Source organism: Diaphorina citri, unplaced genomic scaffold, assembly GCF_000475195.1.
Source record: "Diaphorina citri unplaced genomic scaffold, Diaci psyllid genome assembly version 1.1 scaffold47, whole genome shotgun sequence".
Taxonomy (NCBI): Eukaryota; Metazoa; Arthropoda; class Insecta; order Hemiptera; family Psyllidae; genus Diaphorina; species Diaphorina citri.
Window position 1 is genome coordinate 242,579 of NW_007377484.1, and position 17,269 is coordinate 259,847.

At 37.9% G+C, this 17,269-nt stretch overlaps 1 protein-coding gene across 1 annotated transcript; it reads right to left on the minus strand.

Moving 5' to 3' along the window:
* Nucleotides 1-1,937: 1,937 nt before the first annotated feature.
* Nucleotides 1,938-6,754, minus strand: LOC103515182 (leucine-rich repeat and immunoglobulin-like domain-containing nogo receptor-interacting protein 3). The gene is made up of 6 exons (XM_026827760.1): nucleotides 6,143-6,754; nucleotides 5,247-5,467; nucleotides 4,784-4,939; nucleotides 3,464-4,323; nucleotides 2,877-3,038; nucleotides 1,938-2,106 (listed from the first exon to the last, which is right to left on the minus strand). Exons 1-6 carry the CDS (start codon nucleotides 6,405-6,407, stop codon nucleotides 1,938-1,940), a joined length of 1,833 nt encoding a protein of 610 aa, XP_026683561.1. The 5' UTR covers nucleotides 6,408-6,754.
* Nucleotides 6,755-17,269: the final 10,515 nt, after the last annotated feature.

Sequence of the window (17,269 nt, forward strand, 5' to 3'; positions counted from 1 at the left end):
AAAACCAAAAGCAGTAGGTACCTATGTAGGTATTAGATACCTTCCTTAGTCTACACTACCATTGGGTGTTTACCTTCCAACCCTAGTACCTACTTTTATTACATTGTATTCTCGGTAGGTATTAAAATAAAATATCATCTATGTAGGTGTGTGTACACATAAAAAATTAAATCCAGTTCTCTTGTCATCCCTCTCGTCATTTTCTCGATTCTTACTTTTTCATAAAATTTTGATTAAAATATTCTAAGGTAAATGTTTTTCAGCTCATCCTCAACAGGGTGTTTCAATATTGAGTTCTAGATAACAGCGGTAAATTGAGTTCTAGATAGCAACGGTAAATTGACTACTTATACTTATTTCCATTTGAAATGAAATATGTATACGGGTCGATACAATTATAAAATGTGCATTGTGCATAATTATTACACTCCGAAAAAATAGGTAACTGTAAAAGGTCGAAAATTCAATTTTTATTTTCCGTTCTAATGAAAGAGTTCAAAGATGCGCGCTTTCGTATTGTCTATCTGCCTACCGTGAAAATTAGTTCTCCTGGTTTCAGGTTTTATTACCTTTGCATTGAAGGTCACTCCTCCACTCCACAAGGTAAAATACTTTGTGGGAAAGCCATCCAGATAAATGCAATTTGAGTCACCCTATTTCTGCAAAGTTTTCACTTAAAATACATTTTTTCTCCCCAAAGAACTTTAAATTAGAAAAAAATAAATAAAGACATTAAATAAGAAATTGTTTCGAGTTTTTAGCGCCGAACTGAAAGCCATCCAGATAAATCCAATTTGAGTCACCCTATTTCTACAAAGTTTTCACTTAAAACACATTTTTTCTCCCCAAAGAACTTTAAATTAGAAAAAAATAAATAAAGACATTAAATAAGAAATTGTTTCGAGTTTTTAGCGCCGAACTTCGAAAATTCAATTTTTATTTTCCGTTCTAATGAAAGAGTTCAAAGATGCGCGCTTTCGTATTGTCTATCTGCCTAGCCGTGAAAATGAAAATTAGTTCTCCTGGTTTCAGGTTTTATTACCTTTGCATTGAAGGTCACTCCTCCACTCCACAAAGTGAAATACTTTGTGGGAAAGCCATCCAGATAAATCCAATTTGAGTCACCCTATTTCTGCAAAGTTTTCACTTAAAATGCATTTTTTCTCCCCAAAGAACTTTAAATTAGAAAAAAATAAATAAAGACATTAAATAAGAAATTGTTTCGAGTTTTTAGCGCCGAACCATACCTGAATATTAAACATGATGCAAAAGCTAAGGAGGCTGGGAATTGGGAATGAGGGTAGGTGTTCTGGAGAGTATCTCCTTCAGCTTTTGTAGCTATGCAGGGTGTTCCTATGTCTCTAATGCTGTGTCCACACATAGTCGACGCCGTCGATCGACGAGGTGAAGAGGTGAATCTATGTTGTCGAGGCAGTGTACACTGTAAATTGTTTTAGCCTAACCTAACATAATTCCGTGTAAACTGTAATGCGCGCTACCCACCCTCAGACCGTCTGACTGTGAGTGATGCAATGCCAATGCCTTGTGCTCAAATCAACTCTATTATGCCCTGCCAGACATTTTACTAATCTGAGCGCACATTTGCACACCGCGAAGTGCCCGTATGACTGAGATAATAGATCACTGAAGATGAGGCCGTATCAAAGAGTATGACCGTGAGTGGCGCAATGCCAATGCCGTGTGCTCAAATCAACTCTATTATGCCCAGCCAGACTCTACTAATCTGAGCGCACATTTGCACACCGCGAAGTGCCCGTATGACTGAGATAATAGATCACTGAAGATGAGGCCGTATCAAAGAGTATCATACCAACGAAAGTTGAACTTACCTGTAATAAGGCACAGATCTGGAAGGATAGTCTGGTAGAAGTTCTCTATGAGATTCACCGCTACTCTCGCCCCCACTACTGCCATATCTACTTGATGGTAAGAGAGGAGATTGACTGTCGGACACTTTGGGGAGATTCACCGCTACTCTCGCCCCCACTACTGCCATATCTACTCGATGGTAAGAGAGGAGATTGACTGTCGGACACTTTGGGGTATTTGGAAGAATTCTTGGAAAGGATGTAGTCGGTTGCGGATCTAAAAAAGGATAATTTGACATGTTGTCAAAGCAGCCAAGGTCTAACCCCCAATGCCCCAACCTCCATGCTTCTTTCATGTTGGTCGGCTTTGGGACGTTATTTGAGAATCTGCACTTGCGCAGAACATAACATACCATTTATTCAACATGGATAAATAGAAGAAAAAGGATAATTTGACATGTTGTCAAAGCAGCCAAGGTCTAACCCCCAACGCCCCAACCTCCATGCTTCCTTCATGTTGGTCGGCTTTGGGACGTTATTTGAGAATCTGCACTTGCGCAGAACATAACATACCATTTATTCAACATGGATAAATAGAAAAGGACTGTCAAATTCCTAGTTATACATACATACGTCGGCCTTTACTAGAATACAACGAAGGGCAAAACCTATATGTACATATTACGTGCTCAGACCACATAATATTACATATGTAGGTCATTGAAGGATACATACGTCGGCCTTTACTAGAATACAACGAAGGGCAAAACCTATATGTACATAGTACGTACTCAGACCACATAATATTACATATGTATGTAGGTCATTGAAGGTACCATACGTTAAGACATTGGAACATGTATGTACTCAGTTGAAGGCTTACTTGTTGGAATGGGAGCTGGAGTCGGTCTTTACTAGAATACAACGAAGGGCAAAACCTATATGTACATATTACGTGCTCAGACCACATAATATTACATATGTAGGTCATTGAAGGTACTATACGTTAAGACATTGGAACATGTATGTACTGAGTTGAAGGCTTACTTGTTGGAATTGGAGCTGGAATAGTTTTCCAGAAGGTCTGGATATCCTGGAGAGGCGGTGGTGTAGAGGCTTCCACCTCCAGCGGGCAACACCTCTTTCCTCAGCACATGATGGCCCAGAGCCACATCACCTATGTTACAGTTGTAGTACACACTGGCATCTCTGAAACACAACATCAACAGCAAAGTTTTATTTTACAATCGTATCGTAATAATTTGGGAAGGAAAAAGTGCACACTTTTCAAGTTTCTCGTAGGTACTGTGTATAATTGTATATCATGTTGTAAATGTTTGACATCCAATGCGGGCTGTAGCAAACAAAATATGCCACAGTAGACATTTTATTTTGTTATTTGTTGAAGATTCCGCAAACAAGTATATACAGTATGATTCAAAGGTAGTTTCAACTTACTTATCGATGTTTTCCTCATGGTCGATTTTGTCTCTGGGTTCAGGTCCCCTTGTTGTATCACTGAGAGGAACACTGCTGTATTCATTTCTAGGTGCCACAGTAGACATTTTATTTTATTTGTTGAAGATTCCGCAAACAAGTATATACAGTATGATTCAAAGGTAGTTTCAACTTACTTATCAATGTTTTCCTCATGGTCGATTTTGTCTCTGGGTTCAGGTCCCCTTGTTGTATCACTGAGAGGAACACTGCTGTATTCATTTCTAGGAGGAGGATGAGGAGGTACTAGAGGAACTGCTGGTACAGCACTAGGTACAGGCGGCGGTCTATCCATCTTATTCACTGTTAGGGGTTTGCTTTGCTGATGATTGGACTCACATTTATCTTCCAAATATCTTCTATTGACATCAGCATACCTTTTTCTTTTCGCTTTCAGCAATATGATACAAAGAACTACAAAACATGCTGTCAGAATAATGGTCACTACAGTAGTGAGTGATGCTACCAAGTAGACAGGATCAGGCTGTGCCACTGCAGTTTCAACTTTAATGACATTCAATGAAATATTTGTGAACACTTCCCCTGCCCCATTCTTGGCTCTACAAGTATAAATGCCGGAATCTGACATAGTGACAGCTACTATTGTAAGGTTACTAAGAGAATTGATAGTTTTGATGATGTACTGTCGTTTATTCATGTTGGCTAAACCACTTGATATGTTTGCGATAATCTTTTCTTTGAATATCCATTTGATTTTTGGCACCGGGGAACCTGTAGCTCTACAGGATAAAGTTACGTTTTCATTCTCCTCTGCTGTTACATCTGGAGTGATTGGTCTGATGTTGGGACTACAGGCAAAGTCTTCCAGGTTAAGTCTATCCCAAGATTTGCCCGACATATGATTTGGATATTTACACACAGGAGGAACACCGACTGGTATGTTATTTCTCAACAGCCATTCCCTCAAAGGTCTTAGATAACAGGAACAATTCCATGGATTCCCATACAATTCAATTCCTTTCAAACTATGCAATGAAGAGAGAGAGGAAGAGAGAGAGAAAAAGAGAGAGAGAGAGAAAGAGAGAGAGAGAGGAATGAAGTGCATTAGTATTATTAAGTCCTAGTCTCCCACTACGGGGATCTTATGTCAGCACCTTGGTTCTGACAGATATAAAAAAAAGAAGAATAAATACCTAAATAGTAATTGAAAATAAAACAAGGCATAACAAGAACAGAACGGACGGAATTTTTTTATGATTTATCGAGAAGAGAACGCATTTTTGAGGAATAAATAAATAGTAATTGAAAATAAAACAAGGCATAACAAGAACAGAACGGACGGAATTTTTTTATGATTTATCGAGAAGAGAACGCATTTTTATTCTTCCTCCTCCTCTTTCTTCTTCTTCTCCTGATATTCCTTCGAAGAGTCTCCTACTTTTCCTTTCTGAAATATAAAAACTGTTATTTCCTTGAGCATATTGAGGGTGAATGGTTGTAAAAGTTACTGGTCTCACATTGACGATTTTATTTCTGTCGACTTTTAACCATTCTAATGAACTTTCTAGTCCGGCAAAAGCTCGGCTCTCAATGAAAATTATTTTACAGTCTGATATCTCTAGTCTCATCAACTTTGGTACGTTTATGAAAGCCTCATGTGTTATTTCGTAAAAGTTACTGGTCTCACATTGACGATTTTATTTCTGTCGACTTTTAACCATTCTAATGAATTTTCTAGTCCGGCAAACGCTCGGCTCTCAATGAAAATTATTTTACAGTCTGATATCTCTAGTCTCATCAACTTTGGTACGTTTATGAAAGCCTCATGTGTTATTTTCTGTATTGGGTTTCCGCTGAGTTTCAATTCCCGTAGTTCTAATATGGAATCAAGTATGTGAGAAAAAATATTTTACAGTCTGATATCTCTAGTCTCATCAACTTTGGTACATTTATGAAAGCCTCATGTGTTATTTTCTGTATTGGGTTTCCGCTGAGTTTCAATTCCCGTAGTTCTAATATGGAATCAAGTATGTGAGAAGGTACGAACTGAATCTGATTGTAACTCAAGTCCAACTCAACCAAATTGATTAATTTACGAAACGTGTACCTGTCCAAGCTTTTGATTTTGTTTTTGTTCAAATAGATTTTCTGTAAATTGACCAATCCCAATTCTTGAAATGCTCAAGTCCAACTCAACCAAATTGATTAGTTTACGAAACGTGTACCTGTCCAAGCTTTTGATTTTGTTTTTGTTCAAATAGATTTTCTGTAAATTGACCAATCCCAATTCTTGAAATATTGTAACAACGGAGGTCTTATGGTCCCGAAATCAAAGAGAGTTAAGTAGGTCAGGAAGACACCAGAGGAGAAAGCCATCCGTTCCGTGAACGACCTTTATTTGTTTAGCACTCATGCTGGATGAGGTTAATTAATGTGAGCAGATTAGTAGCTTGGAGGGTAGAAGCTCTCGATTGGTGTATGAAGGATAGATCCACTAAAGACCTTTGTCGTTATAGATATAGAGTGACGGTAAACTTCCAAACAACCAAAATCTTGTCCAAGTGAATTTGTCTTTTCCGCACCCTATAGGTAATGAAAACAACTTAGATGAGAATGATAACAGGAGCACAGCAGTGGGGGAGGGAGAGAGAGAGGAAGAGAGAGGGGCACAGCAGTGGGGGAGGAAGAGAGAAAGAGGAAGAGAGAGAGAGAGAGAGAGAGAGAGAGAAGGCGAGGTGGGAGAGCACAGGGATAGCGATAGAGGAGGTGAATAGCTGCGGGTATCTGATAGCAAATTCAGGAGGGGGGTTTCCGTGCGGCTAGGGGAAGTAGGTAGACTGTTCTCATAACGATACTTTCTTGAAATAAATCTTTCGTCATTTCTACAAACAAATTATCAGATAGGTCCAAAACTTGTGTTCCTACGTCTAATTGTTCAGGAATAGTTGTAAAATTCTTGGCTTTGCACAGCACTGTTTCCTTGCCTCCTTTCCATTTACATTCACAGGTTGAGGGGCACTCAGCAAACACCTGTAGACACCCAGTGCACACCAGAACCATGATGTAGACACGCCACTCATAGATCATCATTACATCATCAGCACACTCGTCATGGTCCATGGTTTATTTAGAACTGAGACTGAGAGCAGGGGCGGCGGTATTGTCCATGCAGGGGCGGTGTGATGGAAGATATCTCAGTGGGGGCTGAACAACTTGATAAGTCATTGCACCGACGTTTACGTCATCATCTGAAATCATGAAAAAGAATAGAAAACTCGTCAATATTGATGACACAGTACCCGGTACGTGTGTTCTGAAAAATAAATGAAACTGTGCGGGAAAATAAATGAAATGAATTCGAGGAAAAGTAGTAATCTGTCATCTGAAGGGAAACCTACAAAAATACAACGAGGTAGGTAAGTACAAGGTATGTGAGAAATCGAGGAGCAATACAATGAATGTATTGACGAAAATAAAGTACCTAATCTTTTATTCTTTTCTCGTTTGTTCAAACATATCTCCAATATCTTCAAACCTTTATTAACAGAAAATGTCATCTAGCTCTAACTAACAGGCTAGACTTAGTCCTACGTCGTAGGCTGTTGGTATAGGTAGTGATGCATCTCCAATATCTTCAAGCCTTTATTAACAGAAAATGTCATCTAGCTCTAACAGGCTAGACTTAGTCCTACGTCGTAGGCTGTTGGTATAGGTAGTGATGCAGGAATTCGGTGATTATTTTCACAATGGATTACGATTCATAGTATTAGATTAGCTGTTGAAGTTTTAGGCGATATCCCCGATCCCTCTAATAGAACGTACCCAGTAGATAGAGATATCAACAATTTTTATTATTATTATTATTTTTTTTTACTACTATTTAAATCATGCATGGAATGTGGAATGTCACTCGATAATATGTCACTTTTCCCATGGGAATTGTTTTCAACTTTTTTCCTACTTTTTCACGTGGTGTGTCTACAGGGTCTCTAGGTTGACGATCCATGATTTCCCCTTATTATAAATACCTACCTACTGTTAACAAACCTAAGTATACTAATGTATACGGTCCATCATGTGAAGATCGAAGTTAGGGGTCTGATCCAATATCCCTTTACATTCACATTGTCCTCCCACATTCATATTTAAAATACCTACATACCTACTTGGACCGGGAAGTCCAGAGCCGACGGTTTTATTTCTGAAGTGTGAATAATCCTAACAGATCAGTAAGAATAAATAATAATAGTTTTCTATAACATGTAGCTTTTTAGCATTGGTGGAACTCGATTTTTTATTTTTTTTTTAAGATAGGTAGATAAATAATAAGAAAGAAAGAAAGCGGGGAAAAAATGCCTATTCCATTCAGATCTCCTAATCCAACCTACAAGGAAGAAAAGAGAGAGGAGAAGGAAACAGCGATGATGCACCAAAGTTTACAAAAAAAAAGAGCAAATTTCAATATACATAGATAGGATACACAAGTTTTAAACATAAATACGAGAAGTTTTGAGTAAAACTAAAACCATCTCTGTATACAATGTACAATGCTTTGTATCCCAACGTACATGGGACAAACTCGTGCAACATGATGAAAACTCATCAGCTCATCAAAAACGTTTTTCCAGTAGCTGTTGACCGGGCCCACAAATTGAATTTAAACTCGAAATGATCAACTCCGCTTTAAAAGAACAAGAAGAAAATATGTATTGGAATTGTATTGAACCGACAAAGTGCCGCTGACCTCAGTTAACGACAATGGACGCTTCACTAATTGAATTAAAAATCAGAAAGAAGAATCCTAAACGAAACATAGCAACAATTCAATAACAATCAAACCAATCGATGATATTGGGAAGACATACATATTTGAAGCAAATCTAAAGACATGACAGCAAATATAAAAGTATAGGCCGCAGGCAAATGCCACAAAATAATACAAGAAGTAATTAGGAACTTTATACTGCCTTGAGGGGTTTTTCGGAATCAAAGCAGACAAGTGGACACATATCAGTGGTGTATCTTCCTTGAAAGTTAGGGAAGCCCAACGTCCCTTCCTCTCTACGGGGGTTTCTCACCTCCCCTTCACCACTGATAGATACCTAGTAGGTAAGTGATTCCGGGAGTATTCCACCTGGATTCTAAAGCTGTGTTCGCATATAGTCGACGGATAATCGGTGTCAACTGACACCGTCCACACTACCTCGACAACATAGATTCATATTGTCGACCGACGGCCGTCGACTATATGTGGACACAACTTATCGAGATACTGACCTATCGGTTTATAGCTTCCTCTTGTGAAAATCTCACGACACAACACTGTCATTAGAGATAGAATGAACACCTCGGTGAAATGAACATTGTGATCAAATTATTTTTGTTTTAATTATTTTAAGTGTTCAAATGTATGTTTTATTATTCGAATTAAGTGTAAAAATTGTTTGAATTTTTTATAATAAAAGTAGTGTTGTAAACATAAATTTTAACAAATAATTATTTGACAAATTAAAATTTAAAAAAATATTCTAAATTTTACGTAAAATATACCTACCTAGAAGTATTCATTCATAAATTGTGTGTGCGGCTCTTGACACCCGTTTATAAAAGTAGTGATCAAATTAAATCTCTTGGTGTTTGTAATGAGGGTGTCGCCATAAATTACGATTGAAATGAATTCATCAAGGTTGAAATTCACCACCAAGGACAAGACGTCGGTCACTTACAAGAGTCACTCATTTAAATGTGAAAATAACCAGACATCAGGTAATACTAGTAATACCTTTCATTGTATCCATGAAGAATGTGGAGCTCATATCATATTAGACAAGAAGAGAAGTAAAATTGTAAGTTCCAATCTAGAACACATGAACCACTCCCCCATTGCACAAAGACTCAGATCCACGAAAACACCAGCAATCAAAACCACTGATTCTGATTCAGACAAAACAATTCAAACCGCAAAGAAAAGAGTCTCATTCAGTGTACAACCAGGGGTCACAAAGAAAGACACAGGGAAGCAAAAGAACTCAGGCAAGGTAAACAAGAAAATGGAAAAGGAGAAAAAATGTAATGAAATACCCCAAACACGAGACGCCTCCCCTACACCTACAGTACATGTATCAGCAGACACTTTGTCTAGTTCGAGTCACACAAAATCTAATACGGAAACAGAGGTACCCACAGGTAGCATGGATAAAGATAAAGATGATAATACAGATATACAAACATGTAGTAAATATGTGACTCCTAATACATTGACTGAATGGAGCGAGCCTAAGCTACCTAAACAAGTAGTTAGTGTTCATACCCAAACAGATGAATCTGATGCTAATCAATCTAGGGTACATGTGGAGGAACATACGTTAAGACATTGGAACATGTATGTACTCAGTTGAAGGCTTACTTGTTGGAATTGGAGCTGGAATAGTTTTCCAGAAGGTCTGGATATCCTGGAGAGGCGGTGGTGTAGAGGCTTCCACCTCCAGCGGGCAACACCTCTTTCCTCAGCACATGATGGCCCAGAGCCACATCACCTATGTTACAGTTGTAGTACACACTGGCATCTCTGAAACACAACATCAACAGCAAAGTTTTATTTTACAATCGTATCGTAATAATTTGGGAAGGAAAAAGTGCACACTTTTCAAGTTTCTCGTAGGTACTGTGTATAATTGTATATCATGTTGTAAATGTTTGACATCCAATGCGGGCTGTGGCAAACAAAATACGCCACAGTAGACATTTTATTTTGTTATTTGTTGAAGATTCCGCAAACAAGTATATACAGTATGATTCAAAGGTAGTTTCAACTTACTTTACGCACTACCAACTAAGCTTTAACTAGGCTGGCCTATTGGATTTTTGATTTAGAACATTTGGAAGGTTTTGTAGAGCAAACTGTAACAACAGAGGTCTTATGGTCCCGAAATCAAAGAGAGTAGGTCAGGAAGACAACAGAGGAGAAAGCCATCCGTTCCGTGAACGAACTTTATTTGTTTAGCACTCATGCTGAGTGAGGTTAGTGTGAGCAGATTAGTAGCTTGGAGGGTAGAAGCTCTCGATTGGTGTTTGAAGGATAGATCCACTAAAGACCTTTGCCGTTATATAGTGAGGTTAAACTTCCAAACATCCAAAATCTTGTCCAAGTGAATTGGTCTTTTCAGCACCCTATAGGTAATGAAAACAACTTAGATGAGAATGATAACAGGAGCACAGCAGTGGGGGAGGGAGAGAGAGAGGAAGAGAGAGGGGCACAGCAGTGGGGGAGGAAGAGAGAAAGAGGAAGAGAGAGAGAGAGAGAGAGAGAGAGAGAAGGATAGGGCGATAGGACAGGGAGGGTGAAACCTAAATAGTAATTGAAAATAAAACAAGGCATAACAAGAACAGAACGGACGGAATTTTTTTATGATTTATCGAGAAGAGAACGCATTTTTATTCTTCCTCCTCCTCTTTCTTCTTCTTCTCCTGATATTCCTTCGAAGAGTCTCCTACTTTTCCTTTCTGAAATATAAAAACTGTTATTTCCTTGAGCATATTGAGGGTGAATGGTTACAGGAAAACGGTTTTCGTCAAATGGATCCTCTCTTTTATCCTACTTGCCTACCATATAAGGCTGATTGGGTTTACTCAAAAGGATAATAAATAAATACCTGCCTAATTAGATCCCCATTTGTTGTTAGGAGTAGGAAGTAGGTAATCTGGGTAACGACCCAGATTACCTAGACATATTTCTGTACGTGTTATTTCGCCTATTTCTCATCTGATAAAAAAAAATCTGAAAGTAACGTAATTTGACGTAACTTTGGGGGTTTCGTGTTGTACGTAACTCAAGCCGCGTTATGACGTAGGTATACTTAGATCCACGTACCTACTACCCTGCAATATTAGCATAACTTTACAGTAGGTAGGTACGGTACTTTTCATATCTGTATTGAATAAGAGCCAAGAAGAATGTTGCTGCCACGTTCCTAAGCTATTCATGTGAAATTTATTGTGCTTCGAAAGTATCGCATTATCAGGTTTAATGTGCTTATAGGGTGGCTAAATAGGGAGCGCGTAGCGCGACCGTACTATCCCACGTATACGAAGTCGGAAGGGACCGCCTTGCGTGTCTGTATTCTCTCAAGCGCGACCGTAATCTTTTATGGTTCGAAGCGCGACAGTGTTTGTTCACGTGCGCTTTCTTTCTAACGCGTTCCTTTTTTAGCTATTTTTTTCATTACTTTTTTTTAGTACAATATTCCAAACCGTGACGAAGGAAGTACAGGCAAAAATAGCTATTTTACCTATACCTACGTACGCTAGGATTATTCTCGTTTCTGTCAAGCTCACCCTATTGATGAGTTCTTATCTAACAATACGAGGATTACAAGAGGAAGATATAGGGATAATCTCGGATAGGATAATAATGTTTTGTTTGGCATTGCTATGTTGCCAGCATTAAAATTCCCTACCCATACATGTAGGGAATATCCCCTTCATATGGAAACACTGTAGCATTGCTACCTAGAACATAAGGGTATGCATAGGTGCATTTATGTACCACAAGATATGAGGTTCTAAGGGAGGTACCTAGAACATAAGGGTATGCATAGGTGCATTTATGTACCACAAGATATGAGGTTCCAAGGGAGGGAATATGAAATCATGTGTAGGTATAGGTACCTACGTGCATAGAAATGGAAACTGACAGGAACATAAGACAATCTCGTTCCGTTCAGGAAAACAAGAATTTGAAACCGAGATAGTTTCAAAACTAGTCATGACTCATGAATACATATCATATACTACCTATGTACATATACCTATGTTGACGAAAATAAAGTACCTAATCTTTTATTCTTTTCTCGTTTGTTCAAACATAAATATCTCCAATATCTTCAAGCCTTTATTAACAGAAAATGTCATCTAGCTCTAACTAACAGGCTAGACTTAGTCCTACGTCGTAGGCTGTTGGTATAGGTAGTGATGCAGGAATTCGGTGATTATTTTCACAATGGATTACGATTCATAGTATTAGATTAGCTGTTGAAGTTTTAGGCGATATCCCCAATCCCTCTAATAGAACGTACCCAGTAGATAGAGATATCAACAATTTTTATTATTATTTTTTTTTACTACTATTTAAATCATACATGGAATGTGGAATGTCACTCGATAATATGTCACTTTTCCCATGGGAATTGTTTTCAACTTTTTTCCTACTTTTTCATGTGGTGTGTCTACAGGGTCTCTAGGTTGACGATCCATGATTTCCCCTTATTATAAATACCTACCTACTGTTAACAAACCTACGTATACTAATGTATACGGTCCATCATGTGTAGATCGAAGTTAGGGGTCTGATCCAATATCCCTTTACATTCACATTGTCCCCCCACATTCATATTTGAAATACCTACATACCTACTTGGACCGGGAAGTCCAGAGCCGACGGTTTTATTTCTGAAGTGTGAATAATCCTAATAGATCAGTAAGAATAAATAATAATAGTTTTCTATAATATGTAGCTTTTTAACATTGGTGGAACTCGATTTTTTATTTTTTTAAGATAGGTAGATAAATAATAAGAAAGAAAGAAAGCGGGGAAAAAATGCCTATTCCATTCAGATTTCCCAATCCAACCTACTAACCAGCATCAATCATCAATCTTCATAAATCAATTTGTTTACACTTTGTCATATTTTTTCCCCCCATTCTTTGTTTCGACATTTTTGAAAGAATGCCTTCGAATTCTGTAGGCCTACCTCCTTTCCTGTATAGATGTACCCATCTATCTCATGAAAATTCATGAAATATGTATACCTTCTTTTTTTCGCTTTTTTCCATTGTTTTATGTATCTAGGTCGGTAGCTATAATGTACGGTAGAGATCTATGTTCCCCTTCAATTCCTCTAGGATTTTGTTAATGTAAAATGAGAGAAAAATATGTATGTATTTTCCTTTTCACTTTCCATTTTCGGTGCGAGGGTTCTGATAGTAAGAGAAATAAAAATATCTTAAAGATTACGAAAATATCTTCAATTCTTCGTAGGTCTGGTGAGGTGTGGGTGAGGGCCCACATACACAACCTTACTCTTGTAGTTATTAAATCTCGATTCGTAAGGTACATACAGTGGCGTAGCGTGGTCTAAATTCAAGTGTAAGGCGTGTAGGGTACTAATTTCCATCTCTTCATGGATTGGCATAGACAAGTATAACTAGGTACCTACCTACCTTCCCAGTTCCACACTCGCCTTAGTATGCCTGATAATCCTGACTAGGAAAATTGTTCAACTAATGAATGTGTTGACGAAAATAAAGTACCTAATCTTTTATTCTTTTCTCGTTTGTTCAAACATAAATATCTCCAATATCTTCAAGCCTTTATTAACAGAAAATGTCATCTAGCTCTAACTAACAGGCTAGACTTAGTCCTACGTCGTAGGCTGTTGGTATAGGTAGTGATGCAGGAATTCGGTGATTATTTTCACAATGGATTACGATTCATAGTATTAGATTAGCTGTTGAAGTTTTAGGCGATATCCCCGATCCCTCTAATAGAACGTACCCAGTAGATAGAGATATCAACAATTTTTATTATTATTATTATTATTTTTTACTACTATTTAAATCATGCATGGAATGTGGAATGTCACTCGATAATATGTCACTTTTCCCATGGGAATTGTTTTCAACTTTTTTCCTACTTTTTCACGTGGTGTGTCTACAGGGTCTCTAGGTTGACGATCCATGATTTCCCCTTATTATAAATACCTACCTACTGTTAACAAACCTAAGTATACTAATGTATACGGTCCATCATGTGAAGATCGAAGTTAGGGGTCTGATCCAATATCCCTTTACATTCACATTGTCCTCCCACATTCATATTTAAAATACCTACATACCTACTTGGACCGGGAAGTCCAGAGCCGACGGTTTTATTTCTGAAGTGTGAATAATCCTAAAAGATCAGTAAGAATAAATAATAATAGTTTTCTATAACATGTAGCTTTTTAACATTGGTGGAACTCGATTTTTTATTTTTTTAAGATAGGTAGATAAATAATAAGAAAGAAAGAAAGCGGGGAAAAAATGCCTATTCCATTCAGATCTCCTAATCCAACCTACTAACCAGCATCAATCATCAATCTTCATAAATCAATTTGTTTACACTTTGTCATATTTTTTCCCCCATTCTTTGTTTCGACATTTTTGAAAGAATGCCTTCGAATCTCTGTATGCCTACCTCCTTTCCTGTATAGATGTACCCATTACCCATCTATCTCATGAAAATTCATGAAATATGTACCTATACCTTCTTTTTTCGCTTTTTTCCATTGTTTTTATGTAACTAGGTCGGTAGCTATAATGTACGGTAGAGATCTATGTTTCCCTTCAATTCCTCTAGGATTTTGTTAATGTAAAATGAGAGAAAAATATGAAATATGTACTTATTTTCCTTTTCACTTTCCATTTTCGGTGCGAGGGTTCTGATAGTAAGAGAAATAAAAATATCTTAAAGATTACGAAAATATCTTCAATTCTTCATAGATCTGGTGAGGTGTGGGTGTGGGCCCACATATACAACCTTACTCTTGTAGTTATTAAATCTCGATTCGTAAGGTACATACATACCATACATTACCTATCGCTTCAAAGTTTGCAAAATAATGCCACTTTTTTTTCTCTCTCAGGCGAAATTTTTGTACCTTTCAATTCCAAGTCAATTTTTGCATATCGTGATCTGAATAAAATTATGAAAACTGCCAACTTGCCTTCAACGTTGAAAAAAAGAATGGAATTCAAATAGCGTGAGACGCAAAATAATGCCACTTTTTTTTTCTCTCTCTCAGGCAAAATTTTTGTACCTTTCAATTCCAAGTCAATATTTGCATATCGTGATCTGAATAAAATTATGAAAACTGCCAACTTGCCTTCAACGTTGAAAAAAAGAATGGAATTCAAATAGCGTGAGAGCCTTTCAGAATAGAGGATTGTTTTCCAGATGTTCCAGTGTGTCCCTATTTCCTTCAATAGTGAAGTCGGTTCCCGTCCGAGGGTGAACTTTATCCTAAACAGATAAGATTCATTCTCGGAATGGAGCAGTTGCAAATGGGTAAAAATTATAAATAAATGGTCGATTCCTATGTAAAAAGTTATTCCCGTCCGAGGGCGAACTTTATCCCAAACAGATAAGGTTCATTCTCGGAATGGAGCAGTTGCAAATGGGTAAAAATTATAAATAAATGGTCGATTCCTATGTAAAAAGTTGGGAAAAATCCAAATACCTTCATTTCACTATTCCTTGTGCATTTCCTACCTTCATTTTCTGTAGTAAATCTTCCGCCGTAGTCAGAGTATTGTTAGCAGCCTCCTTCTTCTCAGCGTCGATAGCCAGATCTATCATTTTAGTCAAGATGACGTCACCTTCCTTGAGAGCCATGTCAATCTGAGTGCCTGTGTGGTAGGAAAGTAGCCTTCATTTCACTATTCCTTGTGCATTCCCTACCTTCATTTTCTGTAGTAAATCCTCCGCCGTAGTCAGAGTATTGTTAGCAGCCTCCTTCTTCTCAGCATCGATAGCCAGATCTATCATTTTAGTCAAGATGACGTCACCTTCCTTGAGAGCCATGTCAATCTGAGTGCCTGTGTGGTAGGAAAGTACGATTAATATTAAAATGGGTACATGTAGGTACGTGACTAATAAAATAGTGACGATCTCGAAAGTTCAATCCAAAATACACTTCATCCATGTTCTTTCCAGAGGGAAAACTACCCAAAGGAAAATAACTGTGGGTACCTACATAAGTATACATTTTCTTCTTTTTCTTCTCCTTTTCCCGTGTACAGACGGGGTCGGCGTTTCATCTAGCTGCACGTTAGTCAATCTGCAAGTGAAGAAAAACTGTACCTATAGACATTTGAAGGCAGATATTATGATATTATGAAACTTCAGAGATACATACGTCAGGAACAGATTCATTCAACAGGCCACAGTCACTGGTCCTGTGTATTTGACTTACCTGCAAACCACGGCTTTGTCTCTGTACGCTGCCCGTATGTAGATACCCTTGAGTTTCTCCAACACTTGCATGAATTGCTCTCGAGTTGCTGACAGTCCGGAGGGCAACTTGAAGTTGGTTTCGACCAGATGAATGGAGAATTGGGTTGTCTCTCCTTCTACAGGTTGCTCCAAGGAGAAATAGATGAGGGACACATTGTCTCCACCTTTCACAATCAGATCTGCCGCACTGAAGCCACTTGCTGAAACCAAATAGATAATATGTAGAGCATCAATAACAGAAAATCTAAATAGTATTTGTTTGTGATAAAACTGGACAGTTTCTTCGCCGTTCTTATTAACAGATAATACCTAACTTAGAATAACCATGTTTACATTACTGATTCCGGTTAGCACCCATGTTGTTGGTTGACTTGTATACTCACCGAAAGCTCCCGTGTTATAGTAGATAGAATAGTTGAGGTGACCTCCATAGCTGACCAGTTTGTTACCGAGATAATCCTGAGGTGCTGAGAAGTAGATTATTTTGTCTGGTAGACTAAGGACAATCATGTAGTCTGACATTGCCTCGTTCCACAGTAGTCTGAGAACTAGCTTCTAACTGAATGACAGCTGGGTCTTGAGAAATAAAAGAGATTTGCACAAAATAATGAAGATCAAAGGCGATGAATTGAGATCCATTCCAAGGATTTTGGTGGAATGAAAAAGCCATAATGTGTGCTCATCTTGTGAACAGTTTAGGCTATTGAAAAAGATTCAGAATGTATCCCTTCTAAATTTTTGTGTCGCTTCTGGGAGGTACGAAATAAAAGAGATTTGCACAAAATAATGAAGATCAAAGGCGATGAATTGAGATCCATTCCAAGGATTTTGGTGGAATGAAAAAGCAATAAGTTTATACCTAGGGTGGACGTGTTTCAGACGATGTCACTCGTTTCCTTGTCTCGTCACTCGTTACTTGGGTCATTTGATA

Coding starts and splice junctions, on each gene's coding strand:
- LOC103515182 (XM_026827760.1), bottom strand. CDS start 6,407: ATGGACCATGACGAGTGTGCTGATGATGTAATGATGATCTATGAGTGG. Junction 4,324..4,783: donor TGAGACCAGTAACTTTTACA/ACCATTCACCCT, acceptor TCCTCTCTCTCT/TCATTGCATAGTTTGAAAGG. Junction 2,107..2,876: donor TCCAGCTCCAATTCCAACAA/GTAAGCCTTCAA, acceptor ATCCTTTTTTAG/ATCCGCAACCGACTACATCC.